This window comes from Copadichromis virginalis, linkage group LG5, assembly GCF_057382275.1.
Source record: "Copadichromis virginalis isolate Kocher_CV1m ecotype Utaka linkage group LG5, C_Virginalis_male_GT1.1, whole genome shotgun sequence".
NCBI classification, from domain to species: domain Eukaryota; kingdom Metazoa; phylum Chordata; class Actinopteri; order Cichliformes; family Cichlidae; genus Copadichromis; species Copadichromis virginalis.
The window spans coordinates 14585357-14607720 of NC_140622.1; the positions used below are offsets into that span (position 1 = coordinate 14585357).

At 37.5% G+C, this 22364-nt stretch overlaps 3 protein-coding genes across 17 annotated transcripts in view; 2 read left to right on the forward strand and 1 right to left on the reverse strand.

The window, feature by feature from the left end:
- The first annotated feature begins 951 nt into the window (after nt 1-951).
- On the forward strand, nt 952-5176 carry cd8b (cd8 beta). Its single transcript, XM_085456088.1, has 7 exons — nt 952-1152; nt 2184-2540; nt 3805-3888; nt 4049-4138; nt 4326-4359; nt 4523-4569; nt 4650-5176. The coding sequence occupies exons 1-6, from the start codon at nt 1098-1100 to the stop codon at nt 4539-4541; spliced, it is 639 nt and encodes a 212-aa protein (XP_085312214.1). The 5' UTR covers nt 952-1097; the 3' UTR covers nt 4542-4569; nt 4650-5176.
- Nucleotides 5177-10330: 5154 nt separating this feature from the next.
- Nucleotides 10331-14053, forward strand: cd8a (CD8a molecule). The gene is made up of 6 exons (XM_085456106.1): nt 10331-10662; nt 10779-11099; nt 11193-11291; nt 11393-11503; nt 11665-11704; nt 12144-14053. The coding sequence occupies exons 1-6, from the start codon at nt 10614-10616 to the stop codon at nt 12193-12195; spliced, it is 672 nt and encodes a 223-aa protein (XP_085312232.1). The 5' UTR covers nt 10331-10613; the 3' UTR covers nt 12196-14053.
- Nucleotides 12950-22364, reverse strand: part of cast (calpastatin) — a 32323-nt gene continuing 22908 nt past the window's right edge. For 10 of the 15 annotated variants that reach the window (XM_085456093.1, XM_085456090.1, XM_085456094.1 and 7 more), the window contains 28 exons: nt 22270-22350; nt 21595-21633; nt 20847-20930; nt 20599-20670; nt 20383-20502; nt 20072-20194; nt 19894-19998; nt 19659-19775; nt 19330-19440; nt 19183-19251; nt 18917-19033; nt 18685-18789; nt 18472-18588; nt 18236-18346; nt 17961-18074; nt 17699-17773; nt 17469-17573; nt 17140-17256; nt 16898-17008; nt 16704-16811; nt 16501-16605; nt 16309-16401; nt 15831-15875; nt 15599-15736; nt 15160-15246; nt 14861-14890; nt 14491-14591; nt 12950-14385 (listed from right to left, as the gene is read on the reverse strand). In XM_085456093.1, coding sequence (XP_085312219.1) covers nt 14499-14591; nt 14861-14890; nt 15160-15246; nt 15599-15736; nt 15831-15875; nt 16309-16401; nt 16501-16605; nt 16704-16811; nt 16898-17008; nt 17140-17256; nt 17469-17573; nt 17699-17773; nt 17961-18074; nt 18236-18346; nt 18472-18588; nt 18685-18789; nt 18917-19033; nt 19183-19251; nt 19330-19440; nt 19659-19775; nt 19894-19998; nt 20072-20194; nt 20383-20502; nt 20599-20670; nt 20847-20930; nt 21595-21633; nt 22270-22350 — 2592 coding nt within the window. In that variant the 3' untranslated portion in view covers nt 12950-14385; nt 14491-14498. The remainder of the gene's footprint in view (nt 14386-14490; nt 14592-14860; nt 14891-15159; nt 15247-15598; nt 15737-15830; nt 15876-16308; nt 16402-16500; nt 16606-16703; nt 16812-16897; nt 17009-17139; nt 17257-17468; nt 17574-17698; nt 17774-17960; nt 18075-18235; nt 18347-18471; nt 18589-18684; nt 18790-18916; nt 19034-19182; nt 19252-19329; nt 19441-19658; nt 19776-19893; nt 19999-20071; nt 20195-20382; nt 20503-20598; nt 20671-20846; nt 20931-21594; nt 21634-22269; nt 22351-22364) is intronic. The other 5 variants (XM_085456098.1, XM_085456102.1, XM_085456104.1 and 2 more) reach the window with 3 other exon arrangements.

Sequence of the window (22364 nt, forward strand, 5' to 3'; positions counted from 1 at the left end):
GATGGTTGCAGCTCTAACTGGCTTATTTTTCTGTTTCAAGCAATGTGCCTGTAACTGCCTGATTAAACTTAATAATGAGTCCCCTTAACAATGATGCTGGTGCAGTGGGACATAATGAACATAGTCTGCTGTTTTTACACAGCCAGGGGTCTGTAACTGTTAAATGCTTGTATGTAAGGGGTTGGATAGTAAAAATGTGAATATCAAACAAGTCAGATAATATGAGATATATTTACTTAAGAACTGATTATAATATAAAACTATATGTGCACTTTTCAAAGAAGAAAAAGGTAATGCAAAATTACTTGCACAGGCACAAACTTCACTGGTTTTGACTTTAATGTTTGTTTCATGCGAGTCTTTAAGAACTTTATGGCAGGTGGAATACTGAAGTTGCCTTACACACTCCATTGAATATTTAAATGTATTTTGTATTGTTAATCCTCGTATGCAATTATTTCGTTACAGAGTTTAGGTGCCATATGTTTATATTCCCTTTTTGTTCTGTGCATGAAGCTCTGTATGTGTGGCTCTGCTGAACTCTAGGTCATGCACCTGGGCAGAGACCACAGCACTGCAAACTGCTGCTCTGGAAATATGCAACATTTTTTAATTGCTTTTGTTTATGTGGGACATAATGTGAGACAACACCACATTTTCAGCTGTGAAACATTCACTTTACGCCTCTATGAATGTTGGGGATGAATACGTTTTCTTTTTTCTTTTTTTTAAATAACAGACTTAACATAATAGTAACAGCTGTCATCGTTGGGCTCTGTTAGTTGAACAGAATAAAGAATGGCATCAATAGGTTTATTTTGATGCAGCACTTGTGCTGATCCTTATCTGTATTAGGCATTTGGGGTTTTAGAGCGTGTACGTTAAAGTCCCAGTGACTGGTGTAATGCTGTTATACCGTATCTGATAGGCCCTCTGTATCATTTTAGGGTGTTGCATTCAAGCCTCAGGGCCCTGTCAGCATAGTTCCTCCCATCATCTATGACAGATAGATATCAAGACGAGAAAGTATTAGCAACCTCCCTCAGCTAGCACACAAGTTACACACAGATACGGATACACAGCGACGGCCTGACAAAATGTTCTTTCTGTCACTGGCATGGCTATTGTTGACAGGACCACTTTGGACATCTGGTAAGACCATCAGCTTTGTCTTTAATCTCATAAGACACAAACGTTCTTGCTGTTGCAAAGTCAGGTAGCTTACCGAGGGATGTTGTTGTTTTCAAGTTCAACTGATAATCGTCTGATTTTTATCTTAAAATGTACATTTATTAAATACAGTCATTGCCATAGCATGTGATAAAGAATGAAATGTGGCTTTAAGAGTCAAAGAAGTGAGCTTTGGTTTGTTGGTTTAACACTTAGACATGATATATATGAAAGTATAGATTATTGATACGGCTATGTTATTACGTTAATTATCAGCCTTTGAGTTTTGCTTCTATACTTTAAGGGTAACATTGCAGCATTCCCCTGTAGTTTTTCATCATCATCGTCTTTTTTATATTTGCATCACTCTACTGGGGAGATTGAAATAAATCAGATTTGTGTCGTATTGTGACACATGTAAGACTAAATTAGTCTTGAATGTAACACAGCACTTGTATTTCATTTATTTTTGCAAGAACAGCATGAAGCAAGAGCCAGTAAGTCTTAACCTTTCATACAAACACAGTGTTTGACTTGCTGTGTATGTTTATATATTTCATAACACTATTTCATAACACAGGCCTGTGCATTTGACTTGAAAACATAGAAAGTAGAAAATGATTGTAAAATGCGAAAAGATGTTTTACCACATAGGCCTCTTGTAAAATATCACCTAAATGCTAAATCCACCATACAGCAAATCCAAAATGTCACTGTTAAGAGTTTGAAATATATACAGGAGATTTCTTCATATTTTCATATTTTATATTGCCAGTTGGATTTATACTGGCTTTCGCTATGTAGGAAGCGTGACAACTTGCATTTATTATTACACGTATTAGTATTCCTTTTCCTTAATTAACTGCACATCTTTACGGGAGGATTGGCCATAAACCTTTGCAACGAATGGGCGAGGCAGCTTGTTATATAGTAACTCAAAAATAATTTCGGAGGAGTTTTTGAATGTGCTACAAATGTGTTGCCGAAATCTTAAATGTCGCTCTTTTTCCTAGGTCAAGATTTAAAACAGAAGCTGCTGGAAGAAGAAGTCAGCGTTCGTTACCCTAAGATCCCAAGCAGTGAGACCATTGATTGTGATTGTGGCAGCATGGCTTGTGACTTAGTCTTCTGGTTCCACAGTGACATGAGTAGCAAAGTCCACTTTCTAGGCAGATGCAACAATGCTGACCGTACTCTCTATGGAGATAACGTGGACAAAACACGTTTTAAACTCAGTAAGAGGGGCAGTAAGTCTTTTGCGCTCCGTATCATCAATGTGACGAAAGAAGACAGAGGGATTTATTCTTGTGTCTTGAAGGAAAAAAATCTTAATGAAGTATGGAAGCCTGGGACTCTTCTACTGCCAGGAGGTTTGTATTCTAAGTGCTTCCTGTCACAGTTAAATATCAGGCTAAATGTGAAATTTTCAAAATATCCATCTGATTTTGAAGAGGCAGGTCAAGCTGATGGATGATTTAAGGCTTTGGTGTGTAAATCCAACATATTAGGACTCCTACTTTAATACAAAAAATGTCTAATATTCTGCGGACTCACTGGACAGCTTTAAAAGTGTGGCGCACTTACCTTGGTGTATCAGTCGAATTCAACACCATTTTTAAAACGGTGAAGGTGCACTGCAAAAATGTGAACTAAAACAGTATGCAGTGATTTGCTACTCATTTACAAAGAAAGAATATCACTTTCTGACAGACCTTCATTTAGATTTTTTGTTGTTGTTTTTTTAAATATATATGATCGTTTTTCCAGGAGAAGCAGCTATAGAATGTTTAAAGATACCTGGGGGAGCATGCCACAAGTAATCATGTTTTGTTTTTGTTTTTTTTTAATAAAATTGGGTATGAAAAAGCATTCCAATGTCCATAAGGAGTAAAAGATGGAGCTTTCACGACTCTCTGAAAGCGTGTGTGACTACATATGTAGTCAAGGTAGAATTTCTAAGTATCTGAGGAAAATTCAAATTTGTCGATTTTATCATCTAGAGAACTTAATATCAAAAGATTCAGGGAATGCACGGAAATCTTTGTATGCTGCCTTACTTATCTTTCTGAACGAGGCTTAAGCAGTAAAACTTTCTCACAGCACGGGCAAACAGAAGATATTGGTACACATTCAATAGGCCAAATGGGTAAATTCTAACTACAAATAAGAAAATAAAATGCTGAAAAACTGTTCGCTGGCTCAACAGATGTACAGATGGAGGGCGATTCTGTTAATAATCATGTCAATTGTTTCTTCTCTTTGCCAATTAGAAACTTGGTAGAGAATTGCTGCAACAACAACTTTTTTTTTTTTTTTTTAGAAAAAAGTTGCTTTTTACTTTTCTTAATGGTGCTTCTGGGTGGCTTTGGCTCAGGCGATCAGGCAAGTCATCTCCTAATCGGAAGGCTGGTGATTCGATCCCTGGCTTAACCCATCTACATGTTAAGAAGGATACTTGAACCTTGAGTTGTGTTCGTCAGAGTGTAAATTTTGGTTAGAAAAACACTTAAAGAAAAAAGTGCCTCTATGTGACAGAGATATGTTGTATAAAACGCTGAATTACAGCAGAACTAGAGCAGAAAAGCGTTCTACAAGAACCAGTCCATTTACCTTTCTTTGGTCTTTATTTGACAGAAACCCCACCAACACCACCTCCTAAGCCAAAACCCAAACCACCATCCAAACCAACCTGTCGTTGCAATACAGGCGACTCCAAGGGTAAGTTATTATAGAATAAAAAGAATAAAAAGGACTTTAAATTGTTTGCAGCAGTGCATAATTGAACATTTTCTTGCAAAATGAAAATTGATTAATGATTGATTATATCATGACTCCATTGGGGGGAAGAAACATGTACTCCATTATTCCTTTGTTCCAGGAGGCTGTGGCTCTATGATTCTTTGGCCTCTTGTCGGACTTCTTGGAGGCTTGGCTCTGGCTGTTCTCTGCACGCTGCGTTACTTCAGCCGTGAGTAGCGTTTAATACATTAAATACTGTGAAGTCAACAAAACAGCCGGACAAAGGTTCCAGAAAGACACGACCAGAAATGGATTAAATTGTGCTAATAAAGGTTGAGAAAATCAAATTTTGTGATATAGTAATGTTTTATTTCTAAAATGTTTCCTTTTTTCTTCAACAACATTCTCACTTACAGGACTGCCAAGAAAGTGTCACCACCACTTTGCAAAGTAAATACAACATTAGTAAAAACAACTGTTTTTGTCTTTCATTTTATTTTTCATCCATATGCACAAGAAAAATCAAAATTCTTTACAGTATTTTTAAACTCTGATTCTGCCACCATATGCACGGATGATGCTTTAATCTCCGTCTTCTGTTTTCTCTATTAAGGAAAAGGCAGACGTTCTAAAAAAACCTGCGTCTCATGTATTTTTAAGGTAAGTATTACATATGTTAAATGTTGTCTATGGTTATTGAAACTAATGAAAATTAACAAATATTGCTTCTTTGATTGCAGTGACTGAAGTGCTTTGTTTGAGTGTTCTCTCCGGCCACGAAAGGCATGATTCACCCCTAATATCAGGTCTTCTAACAACATCTCGAGTTTATTTACGCTTCAATGAACTCTCAGCAAGAAGAAAAATTTGCTTTTTCAACAGCAGCAGCAGCCATGTAACATAACGCATGTAATAATGCATAATGTAACATAAAGTTTAAAGACCCATGTTGTGTTTTGTATCTATAATCTTTCTTTCTGCCTCTAATCAGTGAGCTGCATTTAGCGTAATTTATCAATGTGGTTTTCAATTCATCAGGTATTAATGTGCTGTGAACTGTAATCATTTATTTTGATGCAAACATCACAAAGTACACAAATAGACATACAGTAATTGTGCAGTTTTCTGCGTTCTTTGCTTTCTTCTGTACTTCTTTGTGTTTTTCACGTTATTGCAGCAGTTTAGACACAGAACAAAAAGCACTGTCATGTCGGTATTTCTGTGAGCATGCTTGTGTTTAAACAATAAAACTGTATCATTTCAGTCATTTATGGTGGTTATGAGTGATCTAATTATCCAAAATGCAGCATTGCCTAGAAAGCAATGATACTCAGGAGGTATTTTGCAATAGCAGAAATGCTTCCTGTCCTGAAGCTACAGGTCAAGCACTGTGCATGTTTTCCAGTGATAGGAACAGATAAGACGTTCTGGCTTTGTTGCGTTGTTCGTCTTAGATGTCTGTGCCTGTCTGTGGAGAGGGCATAGAGGTTTGAAAGTGGGCGTTGTACTTCCATTGTCAATATTGTGCTTAGCGGAAGTTGAGTAGGTGAGTGACAGGGTTTGGTGTCTTCTTTTACTTTTGATGTGTAAACTTGCATCATATTCAGTTTCTCTTGAACTGCCATGTATGTGGCAACAAGCTTTGCTGTATAATGTTAAATTACAGGCTACAAAGTCATTTCATAGTAAGTGTAAGTCTCTTGCTTCCTTATTCACCCTTGTGTGCATGCATACAGATACACACACACACATACGCAAACCAACCCAGTTACACCTGGGTGATTGAGAAGTGCAAAGACACAACTAAGTTCGCGGTTGATTGGGTCGCAGGGAATGTACGCAGCTCTTTCCTGTGTGCTGGAGCACGAGGATATACCGAACTATGTTCACTGAGATGCTATCGCTTCGCTCAGCTTTGAGCTATTCATCTAGTCCCTGAAACAAAAAGACCACAAAAAGTACCACAGACTGAACCACAAGCACTGACGGAGAAAGAGGAGCAGTAAGCGAAAGACAAAGTAAAAAGTTTCTAAATTAATGCAGTAAAATAAATAAATAAATGCATGAAAACCTTCTTAAGAGTTTTTGGAAGACATTTCATTGACCAAATGGATTTACACTGGCTGAGGATGTTACACATTTAATAAATGGAAATACAAGAACTATTATACAAGAAAATTAAGGAATGCGTTTGAATTCTTGTAAACTGAGGTAACACTGGTTGAGAAGACTTTTAAAAACACATCCTGTATCAGCACTATGCAAAAGTATTACTGCTTCACAGTCAAAGCCAAGTAGACCAAGGTCACAGTACACTGCCACCTTAAGAAAAGCAAAAATGTAAGTATGAGATAATCTTAAGACACAGCAACACAAATCATAAAGGTGCGCCAACTCATTGGGTAGAAAACTTAATATTGTAATCTTTGTAGAGTTTGTTGTTTGTATTTGCTTTTAATTTTAACATGTATTAAAAACTTATAGAACCCTTACACGTTATTATCATATGTAAGTAAATTCATTAAGTTATGTGATGTATGCTAAAAAGAATGGATTTCTTCAGCTTTCTGTTTCTAGATAGATTTATTTTAAACATTGAGACACAGTTGAAACTAAATGCTCACAGATATGATGAACTGTAAACATTATTTTTCTGTTCTTTTTCAGTTTTCTGATGTCTCCTTCATTTGTTTCCTGTAATAGTAGAGTCAAATCAGACATACATTTTTTACATTTACTTTTTAAAAAAACAAAACAAACTTGTTTGCAAATGATAATGTTTGTATAATGTTTGACCTGCAAAATAACAATGTCTTTGTGAAGTCTTGTAAACGTCCATTCATCCATCCATCTTCTTCCGGTTATCTGAAAATACACACGATTAATTTTTTGGATTAAATTTTTTTTTTTTGGTGGGGGGGGGGCAGCATAAATCATGGAAAACAAGTGCTTACATCCCAAAAAAGGGAATTTAATCCAGTACTTTTCTTCTTAAATATTGTAACAGCCATAAACTATAACAGCATGCAATTTTTAATCTAATGATGTGGCAGTGCTATACACTCAACTGTTTGTGGTGAAATCCATAACTATTATCTCATGTTACGTCTTGCTACAGATACAAAATACATAAAAGCCACATATTTATATATTATTTAATTAAATATAGGTAATATGCACATTGTGACACAATTAGGATAAACTAAAATTGAAACTGCAGTTTTCTAATATTAAGTACAGTTTCATGCATGTAATAAGAGTCAATACACAGAAAAATTGAGCTTTATCCTTTCATGTGTACAGAAAGTGTTGTGCACTATTTTCAAAACTCTATTGAAAAGTGCAACAAACAAAATTATTCCAAGCTCTTTAGTAAGAAGACACGTACACGTATTATTTCCAATTTGTCACATTTGTATAAACTATTTCAGCTTCCTTCCCAAAAAATCCCAAACAGTATATGTAAATATATCACGTCTTCAGATAGAGAAACATTTTATATGTAAAATGGCCTGAGTGTAAATTTAGCCCATTCAGGACAAATTTGTGCTGCTTGTAAAAAGCACACAGCGTAGACCTTTTTGAGATATCAGTATCAAGGAGATGTAACTTCTTACTTTGCAATATTTAGACAGTTTACTTAGCAAAAGCCAACAAAGTAAAGCAAAATGAAAGTCGTAACAGGAAGCATTATCCACAAATTATGAAAAAAATTCTGACCAAATCACTTTAACTTTGAAGTCTTTTAGAGCGCTCCATTTCTACTTACTCCAATCCTCTTGATGCTCTTGGTTTCCACTTTACTCCTTTTTCTATAATGCTTGAAACCAGACCAGCCAGTTGAGCAGCAGAGCAATGATAACTGAGCCAAAGTGAACAAAAAAATACTATTCAAATGTGTTTACTGGTAATGAAGGTGGCATTTTCAGAACACAAGGATATTCAGCATTATTGTGCTGAGTACCTTTTTTTTTTCACTGGCTTCCCCTGGTCACCCACCACATAATCACACACACACACGCTCAGGTTTCAGGTTGGAGATCCCCTGTGTGACTAAGATAGGGAAGCCCATGCAGGTGTGTTTGTGAGTGACTCAACCCTGAAACAGAGAGATGGAAAGGTGAAGTGGGCTAATTGTGTGCTTTTTGACTGGGTCTTCCCTTTGATACAATGCATCAACAGAATCCCCTATTTGCTGAAAACAATGCAAGACTGAAACTTGATTTAATTTGTAATAAATATAAAAGTGACTTATTGAAAGCAAAAATAGGGTCAATGACAATCTGAATTTCGAGGAATTATTGTAACAGTTGAAAGAAAGACAAAAAAGTCAGACAGACAGAAAGAAAGAAAGAAAGAAAGAAAGAAAGAAAGAAAGAAAGAAAGAAAGAAAGAAAGAAAGAAAGAAAGACGCTAAATGAGATTAACAAACCAAACAAAACTGTGTCCTCTTATTACTCTCACTCCCCCCTCTTTTTCATTCTTTCTGTCTCCTCCCACCCATGGAACAGATCACCCACAAAAGCGCAAAATGTCAGCACTCAGTGCCCATTACCAAATTGCTGCATTTATTTTCCAGCACTGAACCGGAAAAAGGGCTTCGAGTTGCGCCATAGCAGCTGTTGCTCTACTCAGTTTATCTGAAGGGGGTTTCACTTCCGTACAGCTCTTAGACAACATTTCACTTGAAATGATACAAGCTGTAACGCTTTATGGTTGCTACGTTCTTCTTTCCTTTTGCTAGAGTTGTTAGCTCAATATAGCTTTATAAACTGTGAATAAAACTGATAAGATTTAAACTGAAGCAGGTAGGAACACTCTTTGAAATGAATATTCTAGAAATTTAATGAATTCAAATTCCTGTCTTTTCCCATAATGAAAATTGTAGTATCTTTTGTTAGCTCACAAGCGGTTTCCTTTAAATTTTCAGTCCCCCAAGTTCCCCAAGACCGAAAAAAAAGACCTGATAGCCATTATCTTTAAGAATGACTTCATGCTGTTGCTCATGCACAGCATAACAAAACAATAAAAACATTTTTTTTTAAATGTTACTTTGTTCATTTTTCACAAGATTAAAATCATGAGCTGTACCCTCCATCCAATAGAAGAAGTACTTGTATGAATATGTGTGAATGGATGAAAGAGGCAAGTTAAATAAAGCGCTCTGAGTGCTCAAGAAGAGTAGAAAAGCACTACGAACCAGTCCATTTACCATTCAGACCAATGTCACTGAACATATTTTCCATTACTTGTTTCAGCAGGTGTACACCTGTAATAAAATGAATTATTCAGGTTTGACTAATACTTCAAATTATTTTACATAAGTTTGTGTCTTTGCTCAGAAGTATGTCTTGATGGATGCTTAATCATTCAGGTAAATAAATCCCAAAAAGTTGATTCTGTTCATCTGGACTGGGCTGTGAGTTGATCAGATCCTGACCTCACAGCCCATTGTTCATTCAGGGGACTAGTTTCAGTAATTGTGCAAAGGTACTGTTGACAAAACGTTTCTCCCACTTAAAACGCTACGTCCAGATGAACAGAATCAGCTTTTTGGGACGCTCAGAAGTATGTTTTGAGATTTTGTTCAAGGATTCAGTGCACTGACAGCAACATGGCGCTAAGTCATTTTGCTGCCATCTAATGGTGTAAATATCAGTCTTGTGGAAGCGTTGTAACACTGCGCAATCGCATGCCTAACATTGGATTTTAGGGGTGTTTGCCTGTGCAATACAGTACTTTTAAATAATTTGGAACAATGAAAATATTGGAAATTGTCATAAATTAGTCGAGTATAAAGGTAAAAATCTTAAATCTTAAATATAACATTCATAGTGATTATAAATCGAAGAGGACAACAATTTTTATCCAGAACTTGAGAAGATGGGAAATCACTAAAGTGAATATTAGTTTATATAATAATAGTATATTTTATTTTATTTTTAAATTAATTTATTGACGTTATATTTGTGTTATATCTTGTGCTTGTTACAGTTTCAAGGCTTTTTGCCCATATTTCAGAACATGGTGATGTTAAAAACTGGGGTGTAAGATGTAAGATAATGTGAAGTCTTAGAAAAGGCCTCTGAGAGACCCTGATGCTTTCTGTTTTACTCTTAACTAAACTGTTATATTTCTCTAAACTAGTTTAATCTGAGAGATTAAAATATAGCAATGTTTGCAATCTTTGAATGTTTAAATTTCAGCAATCATTCACCAAAGGCAGGTCAAATTCAAATTACATAGCAATGACAAAGTGACTGTTAGGAGTTCATGATGAAACTTCAACAAAGAAAAGTTTGGTATAATGCACCATTTAATTTGTGCAGAATTTGGTGTAGAGTTGCGTGAACTATGTTTGTTGTGCATCGTTTTCACTTCCTATCTCATCCATTTTCAGCCTACATACTGCGCCCTGCTGCATTTGTGTGCCAATAGTTTGTGGATGAAGTAGTGGTGTTCAATGCTTCAAACCAGAGGTAGAGGAGTGAAGTGCAGATTGGGTGGGTTACAAACATTGTGCAGACCACGATCGTGTTGCAGGAGGTCTCTGCAAGACTCTGCTGCAATGGTCCCATTTGACAGAGCAGAAAAGAAGGTTACAGCTGGGGCGGGGTTTCATATCACGCTGAATTATCTCCCAGCAGATTTCAATAAACACGAAAAGGACGTGTTTAGCTCCTATTCTCGTCTGCAAGATTAAAATGGACCAAAAATGGCTTCTGATTCTGGTGATTGTGGTGTCATGTCAGAGTAAGTTGAACTTAATTATTAAGTATTATCTGATTTGTTTGTTTTTTTGTTTATTGTGTATTGTTCGCAGACACAGAATGTTTTTTTTTCTTCTCTCATTTTATAAAATCTTTTAGAATTCACTTCAGGGACTTTCAAAGACCAAAGAGCAAAGGAAGGGGATAAGATTGATATCAGCTGTACAGCTAAAGACACAACAGGGGCCAGCATGATTGTCTGGTTTCGAGTTCTAAGCAATCACATGGAATTCATTGGGTCTTTCAGCAAAACTGGCATACCAAAAAACTTAGCAAAAAACTTTAATGAGCTCTACACTCACGCAAATGATCGTCTATCACTGAAGTCCTTCAAAAAAAACGACGCTGGCCTATATGGCTGTGCGTCACTTATCAAAGGTATTACACTGGTGTTTGGAGACACAACACAAATATCTGCAGGTAAGTTATGTTTCTTTGTTTGGTTTAATTTATTGTTTTGTTTATTGTTTTAGTAGGTTTACACATAACTTTAACTTCTTCTTTCTTTTTTAGATAAAACTGAAGATAAAACTGAAGCACCACCAACATGCACCACCAAACCGAGTGTGCCCAAAATTGTAACCTGTGATTGTGAAGGCAAGACAGTAGGAGGCAAGTGTTCAAAATCAGTGATGTGTTATAACATTTATCATATTCATGTTTAAAATTCTGTGAGTAGAAAAAGTTGGTAAACAAGGATGGTTCATTTTCAGAAGGGGAGTCCAGTTCTGCTTTTAATTGTAGTCCAATAATGCTGGGAGCTCTTTCTGGTGGCTGTGGCCTTTTTCTTCTGCTCCTCATCGTCACCATATTGTACTGCAATCGTAAGTGCATCTTCAATATGAAATCTACATGATCTTCACGTGCATAAAATTTGGAACTGAATAATATATAAAATTCTGTCATTTTCTGCACTTGGAAAGCTGAAAACTATTGTAAAATCTATATTTTCACCTCAAGTTTAAATCATTTCAATTGCATGTAGGGATAAGGACACGGAGATGCCCACACCATCACAAAAGAAGGTAAGTTATTCCTTTATTTATTTTTTTTACATTTAACATTATTGTTCCATTTTAGTCTAGGAATACAGTCCATGAATAAATGAGGAATACTTAGTTATTAGTCCAACATCAGGAACCATACCCAGACAGCAAAAATGACATTTTAGACTTTATTTTGTTAATATTGTTCAGCAATTTTCTTTCTTCTTATTTTCATTAATATTTTATTTTTGAAAAAAACGTATTATATAATATTAATATTTGAATAACAAAATTAAATACCTATACCCATAGTATATTATGATTGTTGTTGAATGTGTTTTTTCTCCCTATTTCCAATTACACTTGCAGTCTATTTGAAGAAAACAGTCCCTTTTTACATTAAAAAAGACAAAGGTTACTAATTATTATTTGTATTAATCATCTAAATTTACATCTGTTTTTGTCTTTTAAAATTTAGACCTCGAACGGCACCTCCTGCAAAAGAAGTGATGCCCGGCCGATATGTTTAATCTAAATGGTGAAATTTCAGACACTTCTTTTTTTCTTTAACGCTATTGCTGCATCTTCTCATCCTATTTGCTAAAGTCAGCCTAAAAGATTTTCTTTGTTTGTGAAAATATGAGATGGTTTTAAAGTGGTTGTGTATTCAGCGCATAAATGGAAAGCCTTTTATTGCCAACATTGAGTTATAATTTTCATGTGGCTTGATGGCTAACAACACTGTTTTGTCACAGGTAGATTGAACCCTTTTAATGATAATTGTGTGGTTTAAAGAGTTTATTTTGCAAATCCACATCAATTCTTATGGTTACGGGTACGGCTGAAGATGATCCTGAGAAGAATTCATTTTTGTTTCTGAACTGTGAGCAATAATTGTATATAATTCTTTTGAATTTAAATATTTTTTATTTAATTTTTTGGGAAGTTTTAAAAGCAATAACAGTGTGCTTTTGTTTTGCATTCTGCACACACTATTTGAATTGCTGCACTCGCATTTAGTCATCAAAACAATTTAAAGCAGATTTTTTTTTTTGGCTTGTTTAAAATTACACTTACTCGAAAAGCATTTGATTTTATTCATTCACATGTTTTTAAGACTGTAGAGTAATACTGAAAAGAACAAATATGGCACGTTCTTTTGTTTTTGCTTTTAACCGTTGCACATCCTCAAAAAAAAAAAAAAAAAAAAAAATTCTCGTTTCTATTTTCAACATAAAACGCTGTACAAAATAAAAAAAATAAATAAAACCACTCGGACAAGCATTCCTTCTTCAATGAACTGTATTTGACTTTATTAGATTTTATTTTTCCACACATCAAACCCACTCATTTGGATTCCCATCAGTCATTCAGGGTCTTGGCACCAAAGTAGATTTGAGCAAAAGACATTTGTTTTTTAAGCCCCCCCCCCCTTGAGTCTAAAGGAAGTGGAGTGCTACAACTGTAAGCAGAGCGCAAAACCACAAGTCAAGAGCGGATAAAAAAATTCTTTCATAGGAGATTACACTCCCACGCACTTTAATACATACACATTTCCCCTTGCACCTTTACAAACACATTGTTTGTTCACCTTTCCTACAATATTTAGTTATTTTCTCCAGCATATTAAGTCAGTTAATGTTATCTTTTGTTTCTCTTTTAAGGTACAATAATAATAAAATGATACTGCATGATTTATTTATGTATTTATTTTTTTCAATTTAGTTAGCATTTCCCCTTATACATCTCATATCTTGGCTTAACTCTACAAAAAAAAAGGGTGGAATTATAGTGACTAACTTTACAATTGAAAGCAGTAGCCCTTTGCAAATTACAGTGTTGTGTTACGTAGAGCAAAACTCTTTTACAGCTCACAAACAACGGCAGTTTACAAAGCTTGTAAACATCCTGCTTCAATAAGTGCACTTTTGAACGTCTTTTTTTTCCTTTCTGCAAACCCAAAAACACAGAAAAAGACCTACTTGACAGATATTGCTCTGTTTAAAGAGAGACATTTGCAAAAAGCTCTCCAATACAGAATTAATTAGAACACCTCCTGGGAAATCCACATATTCAATAATGTAAACTATGTATTGTTTAAAATATAAGCGAACTAAGCTGTACACTAGTGTCTTATGTAATGGTGTCCAATCATGATAGAAAAACTTTTTGTGTGTGTGTACATCTGGATTGCACAAAACTTCCCGGTGTTATACACCTACTCCATACTGCACTCACACAAGTTGACAGTCTCCACTGCTCCAACTAATGTCACAACACCAGCAGGTTTAGGTCACCGGTGTTGTAATAGAAGTGTTTTGCTGTAGGAAAAAGAAAAAGACGAAACAAAAAAACCCCACCTGTCAACTGTGATGTACATGCGTGATTCTTGGCACCCAAAAACGTTTTCCCACAGTTTCACGTCTTTCATTTCCATCCAGTTTTTAAAAGTCTCTTTTATATTCTCTAAAAAAACCCAAAAAGCCCAAAACAAAACTTCTTATCTTTGAACTGTAAAGCAGATAGGTGTTTAAGTGTGCGTGCATGTCCGTTTGTGCTTCTATGTGTGTGCATTGCGTAAATGTTATGGGCATATGTAGGTTTTTTTCTTGACTCCAATATACATTCTTAACAATTTACAAAAATAGAATCGTTATCCAGAGAGCAGCTCCCTCACCGATGCATCCACGTGGCCTGGAGGACAGATTTAAAGCGACAACCTGTAACAAGTGATATTCAGCAGTCAGTTTAAAGACTTGATATCTATCCTTCTAATATTCAGGGTTTTTTTTTTTTTTAAATCACTTAAATATGACAGATCTTACCATGTGACCTAGCTCTTCTTCTTTGTAGAAGTTGGCACAACGTCTGAGCTTCTCTGAGCTGATAGCTGGCCAGGGGCAGATGGTTCCTCTGCTTGTTGTTTCTGATGTTTTTAACAAATAAGTATTAAAAATGATAAAGAATTCATGCCTTTGCAGTATTACAGGCTGAAATCAACATCAGGCAAAGCAGCGTGAGGAGCGTGAGCAGCTTGTCACATGCCACTATGTGGAGGCCCCTGCAGAAATTAGAATTCAATAACTGCTTCTGCTGTGAGACTTTGGCTCAGTTATAAGTGCACAGATCCAGTGTGTCAGATACGTTGCTTATTCAGCCTAAATTAGGTCTTCATGCAGCAGACGATTTGCTTACTTTAGATTTTGACTTTGACTTGCTCTTTCCCTGTAACAAAGTCGAACCTTGATTAGGCTCTACAACTCACACTGCTCCATGACGTAGTGAGCACAGACACAGTAACAGCTAGAAAGGAAACCTATAGGGGGCGCCATGTACCAATGAGAAATAAATGTTCTGCAATCATTCTTCTGAAGTGCAGTTTAGTCAGAAGCGTTTTTCTTAGAAGCTTCCAAGAAAAAGATGTACATTTGGTCCTGTTTCTTATAGTAAAGTGTAATATTTAAACACTTCTAAATAGTCATATAGATTTTTACCTTTGGTTTGTCTGTTTTAGATTTGCCTTTTACTGGATCTGGAAGCAGGGTATCAGACAGGGACTCCAGAACAGGACCAGCCATCGGCTAGAAAAGCAAGAATAAATAAAAAACAGTTAATAAACTCAAGAAGATCATAAGAAAGCATTTTCTAGAAGTGGTTTCAGGTACAAAGATGGTATAAAACAACTAAGTAAGGACCATTTTTAACACTGTAAGTAATCATCAGTGATAGTCGCAATCACAGCCTATTAGGTGGCTCTCCCTGGTATGAGCTCATTGTTCCTTTTTCAGGATGAGCAAAGATTAGGATTATGGTCGTCACCAACTATGAGTCAAACCTCACAACGCTCAGTTAAGGTGAGACAGGCACATGTCTCACACCTTGATGGAATTTAGCTAGAAGGAGTAGAAATGGTAGGTTTTATTTCTCCACTACCTTCAGAGGAGCTGAGTCCAGCGCAGGAGGTTCCAACTTTGTTGTGGCAGCACACGAGGTGACCGGTGCATCAGGCTTGGGTGCATCAGAGAAGTCACTGGACAGCATTTCTAAGGCTGTTGTGTCATCCATACTCTTCTACAGAGTGTTAAAAAGGGAATGCTTTATTGTCATCTTTCACATATATCATTAATGTTTATTTTATTTTAGAAATATTGTGTGAGGAACTGACCTCTTTGGGGATGTTGGCAGCTTTTTTCTTTGCTTCTTCCATTTTCTTTAAAATGAAATTCATGAAGTTTAGACTCTCAATAAAGCAACAAATGCTATACTACACTTTATAAATGTCCCTGTCACATGTTGCAGTCTTCAGTAGTGTATGGATGGACTAGTGGACTAATAACAAGATTATATAATGTAAAAGACTTCTGTTTTCACAATATTACACACCGACTGAAAAATACAGTTAAATGAATGAATAGTGTCCCTGATCATGTTTTGTATTGTTATTACTTCACAATATTTAATGTAATTCTCATTACCCAACCCAGCTTGCAGCAGACTATCAAGAGGAAGAACACTCTATATGTTCACATCTTTAAAGTAGGAAAGTTGTACTGAGTAAATGCATGGATTGGTAGAGAAATTGATGGACTGCTAAGTAAATGTACTTCACTTTTAGGATCTCATTTCAAAGGCTGTCAGGTTACCTTACGGTCTTCCTCAGTGGGTCGATACTCTGGTGGTAGTGTGTCATCTCTCTCTCCCATTTTAATAAGCTTCTCCTCAGCAATCGTTTTCTCCTGCAACAACAAGGCAAATCAAAACAGCTGAAGTGGCATGCAGATTTTTTATTATTATTTTAAATTATTTCTATTATTTTTTTAAACCATGCTGGCTACCTTGACGGGATCTTTAACGGGACCTGGGGCGGGCTGAGGAACAGGTTTGATATCCCCCAAGGTGTCTGACAGAGCATCAAGGGCATTGTCTGCTCCAGCTTCCAGCTGAATGTGCAAAAACCCCAGAAAAAAATATGATTTTGATGTAGCTGCAGATAGTTGTATAAAGAGTATAAGTAGATGAGAAACACTTGAGCCTTTACCTGTGGCTTTGTTTGTGTAGGAATACGAGGTTCTGACTTCACTGCCGGTGCAGCGCTGGAGGCAACCAAGTCTCCGGCCAAGGACTTAAGAGCAGCGTCTGCAGAGGCCTGAGGGGGAGACAGAATACAATCCTATGCTTAAAATCGATAATACTCAACTTGAAATTAATACTATTGCTTTTCGTGATTGGTACCTGTGTAGGAGGAGCTGACGAGCAGACGACAGGAGCCTGGACAGCAGGAGCGGCCGAAGAGCTGAAGTCTCCAGACAAAATATCCACAGCATCATCAGTATTTATCTTGGGCTACAGGAGAAGATAAAGAGAGAAAATAAGCCGTTATTTCAATTACTAAATGTACATATTCTTTATGGCTTTTTATCCATTAATAAATATCTAACTTTTGTTGCTTAGAAATAGATTTGCCCTGGGCTCACCTCAGGTTTGGGGGCAGGCAGTTTTTTGAGATCTTCCTCTTTAAATCTGTAATCTGGAGGAAGTGTATCCTCCCTCTCTCCTACACGCACACCCTTCTCCTTTTTGACTTTGCCCTCCTGAAAAAGGGGAAAAGGGTGAATGACTGGCTGGTCCAGACACTCTGTTTCTCCTAAATACAGATTTTTTTTAAAGGGTTCTAAACAGGACAAGTGTTTAAAAAAAACCCAAATATGTGCACGGATAATTCAGTTGTACTGGTATACCATTACTGGAATAAAATGTGTCACTCATTACAAAACAACACTATATGTTTTTAGGCACCACATACCGAGACAATATCCTCAGGTCTGAGTTTTGGAGACTCTGGCTTTGGTGCTTCTGTTGGCAGTGTTTCGCTGAGAGCACTGAGAGCATCCAGAGAGATGGAGTCACCCTGAGGGGTGAGAGAAGAGGAACTTCATAGGCCAGTTTTAGACAAGGCATGTTATACAGCTCTGAATGATAAATGAAGAACTAAAGCCAAAAGAAATCAGAAGACTTTTGATTCCTCACAGTTACCTTCTCAATTTTGGGCTTTGTCTGTTGTGCGCTTACATCGACTTTTTTAGGTTGTTCCACGGGACAGACTGTTTTCTGCAGAAACGCAGAGATGGAAAAAAGGAGTGAAAACAAAGACATGAATGTAAAAGGGCACAATGACAGCCATGGTGGCAAAAATAAAAACAAAATAATATTTATTTATTTGCTTGGCAGGGAAATCCTCTATGGAAGGAAAAAAAATAGTTTATGCAAAAACCCGCATTCACACCAACAAGTTTACCTCTGGTGGCTTCTTTGATGGAGGAGGGACTGGTGCATGAACTCCAGAAGCCTTAGATGAAGCCACAAACTCTCCAGAGAGTACATCAAGAGCTGACAAATCCTCTACTTTTGCCTGAAAAGCAGAGATAAGAGTTTGAAACAAAGCACTGAAACGATGCAGTTTTATATTTTGTGGAATTTTGTAGGGACTCCAAAAAAAAGATGGAGGCTTTTCATTTTTAGAGATACGTGCGCTGTTTATGTGCAGGAACAAATAACTGATTCACAGTGTACCTGTGTAGGAGGAGCTGAGGAGCAGACGACAGGAGCCTGGACAGCAGGAGCTGATGAAGAACTGAAGTCTCCAGACAAAATGTCCAGAGCATCAGCAGCGTCCATCTTGGGCTGCGGGAGGAGACAAAGTAAAGCTTAAATCAAGTTACTAAATGTTCAACAGTTGTAGATCTACGAGTTTCATAAGCTTAATGTGCTGAAGTTTAACCCATAAAGTAAATTTCCTTCAGTCTCACCTCGGGTTTTGGAGGTGGCAGTTTTTTGGGGTCTTTATCTTTAAACCTGTAAGCTGGTGGAAGAGTGTCGTCTCGCTCTCCAACACGTACACCCTTCTCCGCCTTCACTTTGCCCTCCTGTACATAGAGAAAGAGAACAAAATCACCTGGTGGAAAAAAAAAAAAGTTATCAAAAGCTGTGAATTTAATGCTAGGGTGTAGCTTCACTCTTACAGAGACGATATCTTTAGGTTTGAGTTTGGGGGATTCAGGTTTTGGTGCATCTGCTGGTAATGTGTCGCCCAGAGCACTGAGAGCATCCAGAGACATGGAGCCACCCTGAAGACAGAACAGGATTTATCAAACTATTAAAAATAAAATGTCTGTCTAAAGAATATGAAGTGAAACAAGAACAGGAAGAAGGGCAAAAAAGAAGAAAAATGACTTCAAACATCTTATGTCAAACCTTGTCGGTCTCTGGTTTGGCGTCCTTCCCAGCAGCAGGTTTGTGTTCTTGTGCTTTCTTCTCAGCAGAAGGAGCACCGGGCCCAGCCGCAGGAGGAGCTGCAGCTGATTCCACTTTCTACACCACACAACACAGATGGCAGTAAAGAAAAAGCCCAACTCAAAATAAATCTTGCTATTTCACTCAGTATATAACTTATGCCATGATGTACACTGTTATTTTACAGATCTCTTTAAAAAAAATGATTGGAAGAAGTTCTGCTGTACCTTAGCAGTAGTTGCTGAGAGTCCAGCCTCCACCTTGGCTTTCTTATCAGTGGGAGGAGCGGGAGATTTCTGCAGCAATCACAAAGCACCATTAAAACTGGATATTAGATTTTATACAGTGGTGTCACTGATCGAGACAGAGCTTACCTGCAGAGGAGCAGCTGAGGAGCAGAGAGGAGCCTGGACAGCAGGAGCTGTTGAAGCAGTACTGAAGTCCCCAGACAAAATGTCCAGAGCATCATCAGCGTCCAACTTGGGCTGCAAGGGTCGGGTCGGGCAGATATGACGTAAAGAAAGAGAAGATATTTGACATTCTTCAAGATTCCTGATATTACCCTCACAAAATGTGATGTTATGTGCATACAAAGAAAACAAACCTATAAAATCTGTAACTTTTTAAATATCAGTATCAACACTGGCCTCAAAAATCTATCATCAATGGAGCTCATCGTTAAATGAATTCACTCTGGGCTCACCTCGGGTTTTGGAGGAGGCAGTTTTTTGAGGTCTTCCTCTTTGAACCTGTAATCTGGAGGAAGCGTGTCCTCCCTCTCTCCTACACGTACACCCTTCTCGTTCTTCACTTTTCCCTCCTGTAGAAAGTAAGGGGGACAAAGTGAGACATCGTCTAGCAATGAATCTTATGTGTAACTGAACTAAAGTGACTGCAGAGTTGCTGCTTAAGACAGTGCAGCTGTTTGTGCCTCTTACCGATACAATGTCCTGAGGTCTGAGTTTGGGGGGTTCAGGTTTTGGTGCATCTTTTGGTAGTGTGTCACACAGAGCACCGAGAGCATCCAGAGACATGGAGTCACCCTGAAGAGAGAACATGGCGTTTATGACAAGCTAATGACACCTGTGTTGTTTAACCTCATCTCCTGCATCTCACCTCACTGGTCTTGGGCTTGGTGCCTGCTTTGGTATCCAATCCAGCCTTGACAGAGACATCGGGAGTGGTTTTATCCATCTTGGGTTTCTTATCAGCAGGAGCAACCGCAGGAGATACCGCTTTCTACAAGAGCAAACAGACAAATGTTTTAGTTTTCACTGATCCATGCAGAATAACAATGCAACTTTAATCAGGTTTATTTTCAGTGTAGTGAAATTTTGGCTTTAACTTTAACAGCCATAAGAAATTTACTTATTAAAACATTTTAAGACAAAGCTAAGATCTGTAAGTAACCATTACAGTAAAAGTACCGTGCTGGAAGAAGAGAGTCCAGCCTCCAGTGAGAAGTCATCTGAGACTTTCTCCATCTTAGCTTTTTTATCAGCTGGAGGAGCCGCCATAGGAGGAACTGCTGCAGGAGTTTCAGCTTTCTGCAACAAAAGGGACAACAAGGACGAAAAGGCATCAGCCTCTGCAGCCAGACTCTGCTGTAATGACACATCAGGGACTTAAAAATGTAAATTTACCTTCACAGGAGGACGTGCAAAGTTCGCAGGGCCAGCAGAAGAGGCACTTATAGTCTCAACATGTGCCTTTTGCTATTTATTTTATGGATGAAGATGAAAAAAAAACACAATGAGACTTTTTAGACCTTTAAGACAAAAATGATATTATTGGAGCCAATGCAGTCTACAGCACAGGTGCCATACTAGGAGTGTGCAGCACATACATCAAATGGAAGTAGCAGCTAAGTGCTTCATGCTTAAAGACTGACCTCTTGTTTCTTGGGTCCAGGCTGACCAGTTGATTTAAAATCAGCTGAAAGGGAATCAAGGGCCGCGTCTGTGCTCAGTGGTTTCTGAAATGAAAAATACTGTGCGTTACACCAACCTAAAATAACTCAGTCAGAAAGAATTGCTCCAAAGTTCCACTAGAGGGCATGAGTGACCAAATCAAAAGGCAAAATAATGCAAACCAGACTTGTACCAACAGTGAAGGAAAAGTACAGACACACCCTTTACATTCCACAGACGCCAAAAACTCAAATACTCTCTCTAAAGAGATGCAGGTGACACAAATCGTGTTGACTCCACAAAAATATGACCAACACAAAATTGAAACCATTAAACTCACACAGGAAGAAAGAACAGAAAGACTTGGTGAGACACTGAACCAAAAAAGCTTCTTCGATGCCAGGAGGCCAAAGTGGGAGTCGGCTATGATGCAAATGTGGGTGTGTTAGTGACTGTGAGTAACTATGAACACATTCCTCGGTTTAACTGGTGTATCACTGTGCGCAATGTAAGTGTGCATGTGACAGGGCACATATATTTGTGAGTGTTTGGATTTGGTAGGACAGGAGCCAACAAGCTCAAACGGAGAAGGTGGTTTCTTAGGACAACACCCAACACATTCTCCACCCAGGAACGGGTAGATTATACAGTGGAAACAGCACTTCCTGCATGTGTGAGTTATCTGGACTACAAAGAACTGATAGCAGGAGTTTGAAAAGCTTTACTTACAGGGACATCCACAGGTTTAGCATCTGCAGGAGCTCCACCCTAGAAAGTATAAAGTAGTTTTACACTTGGTAAGAAAAATAAAATGGTGACATCATTTAAGATCTGAAAAGGCCTTCTAATTCTAAGTAATAAACATGCCAGTAGTAATTGTTGATTGGTTTGGTTTGTTTGCTTCTTTTTGTTTAACAGGATCATTTTTTAATACATTGCTGATGGATTTGCATGAAAATGTTACCAAAAAAGAAATGGAGCTTGGTTTTTCTTTAAAGCAATTACATTTTGGATGTAATCTGGATTTGAGATTTTGGCAAGATTTTATATTGCAAGGTCAAATTGGACATTTCCTGCCATAGTCTCAGGAATAGGAAAAGGCTAAGACATATCCTCTTGATTTTCACATGAAAACCTCAGACTAATCTGGATCAAATATCCTTCCAGATGCAGGAGTCAGCCACTCTTGCTTCATACTAACAAGTTATCAGTCCTAAAGCTTTAATTTGGTGTCAAAGTCATGCCTGTAAAGCAACTTTGTCTAAAGAACATAAGCTAAAAGTGACAGTTTCCTACCAACATAAAGTAGTCCCTACGAATTTGTCAGCGAAGCACGCAAAAGCAAAAAACAAGGTGAGGTTGGGTAGAAAGTTTAGAAAGCAGTGGAAAGTGGTGCACACTGACCGTATTTTTGAATCTGTAGTTTGGAGGCAGTGTGTCGTCCCTTTCTCCACACTTCTGACCTTTCTCAGAGGTGATGTCATGCTGTGACACATGCA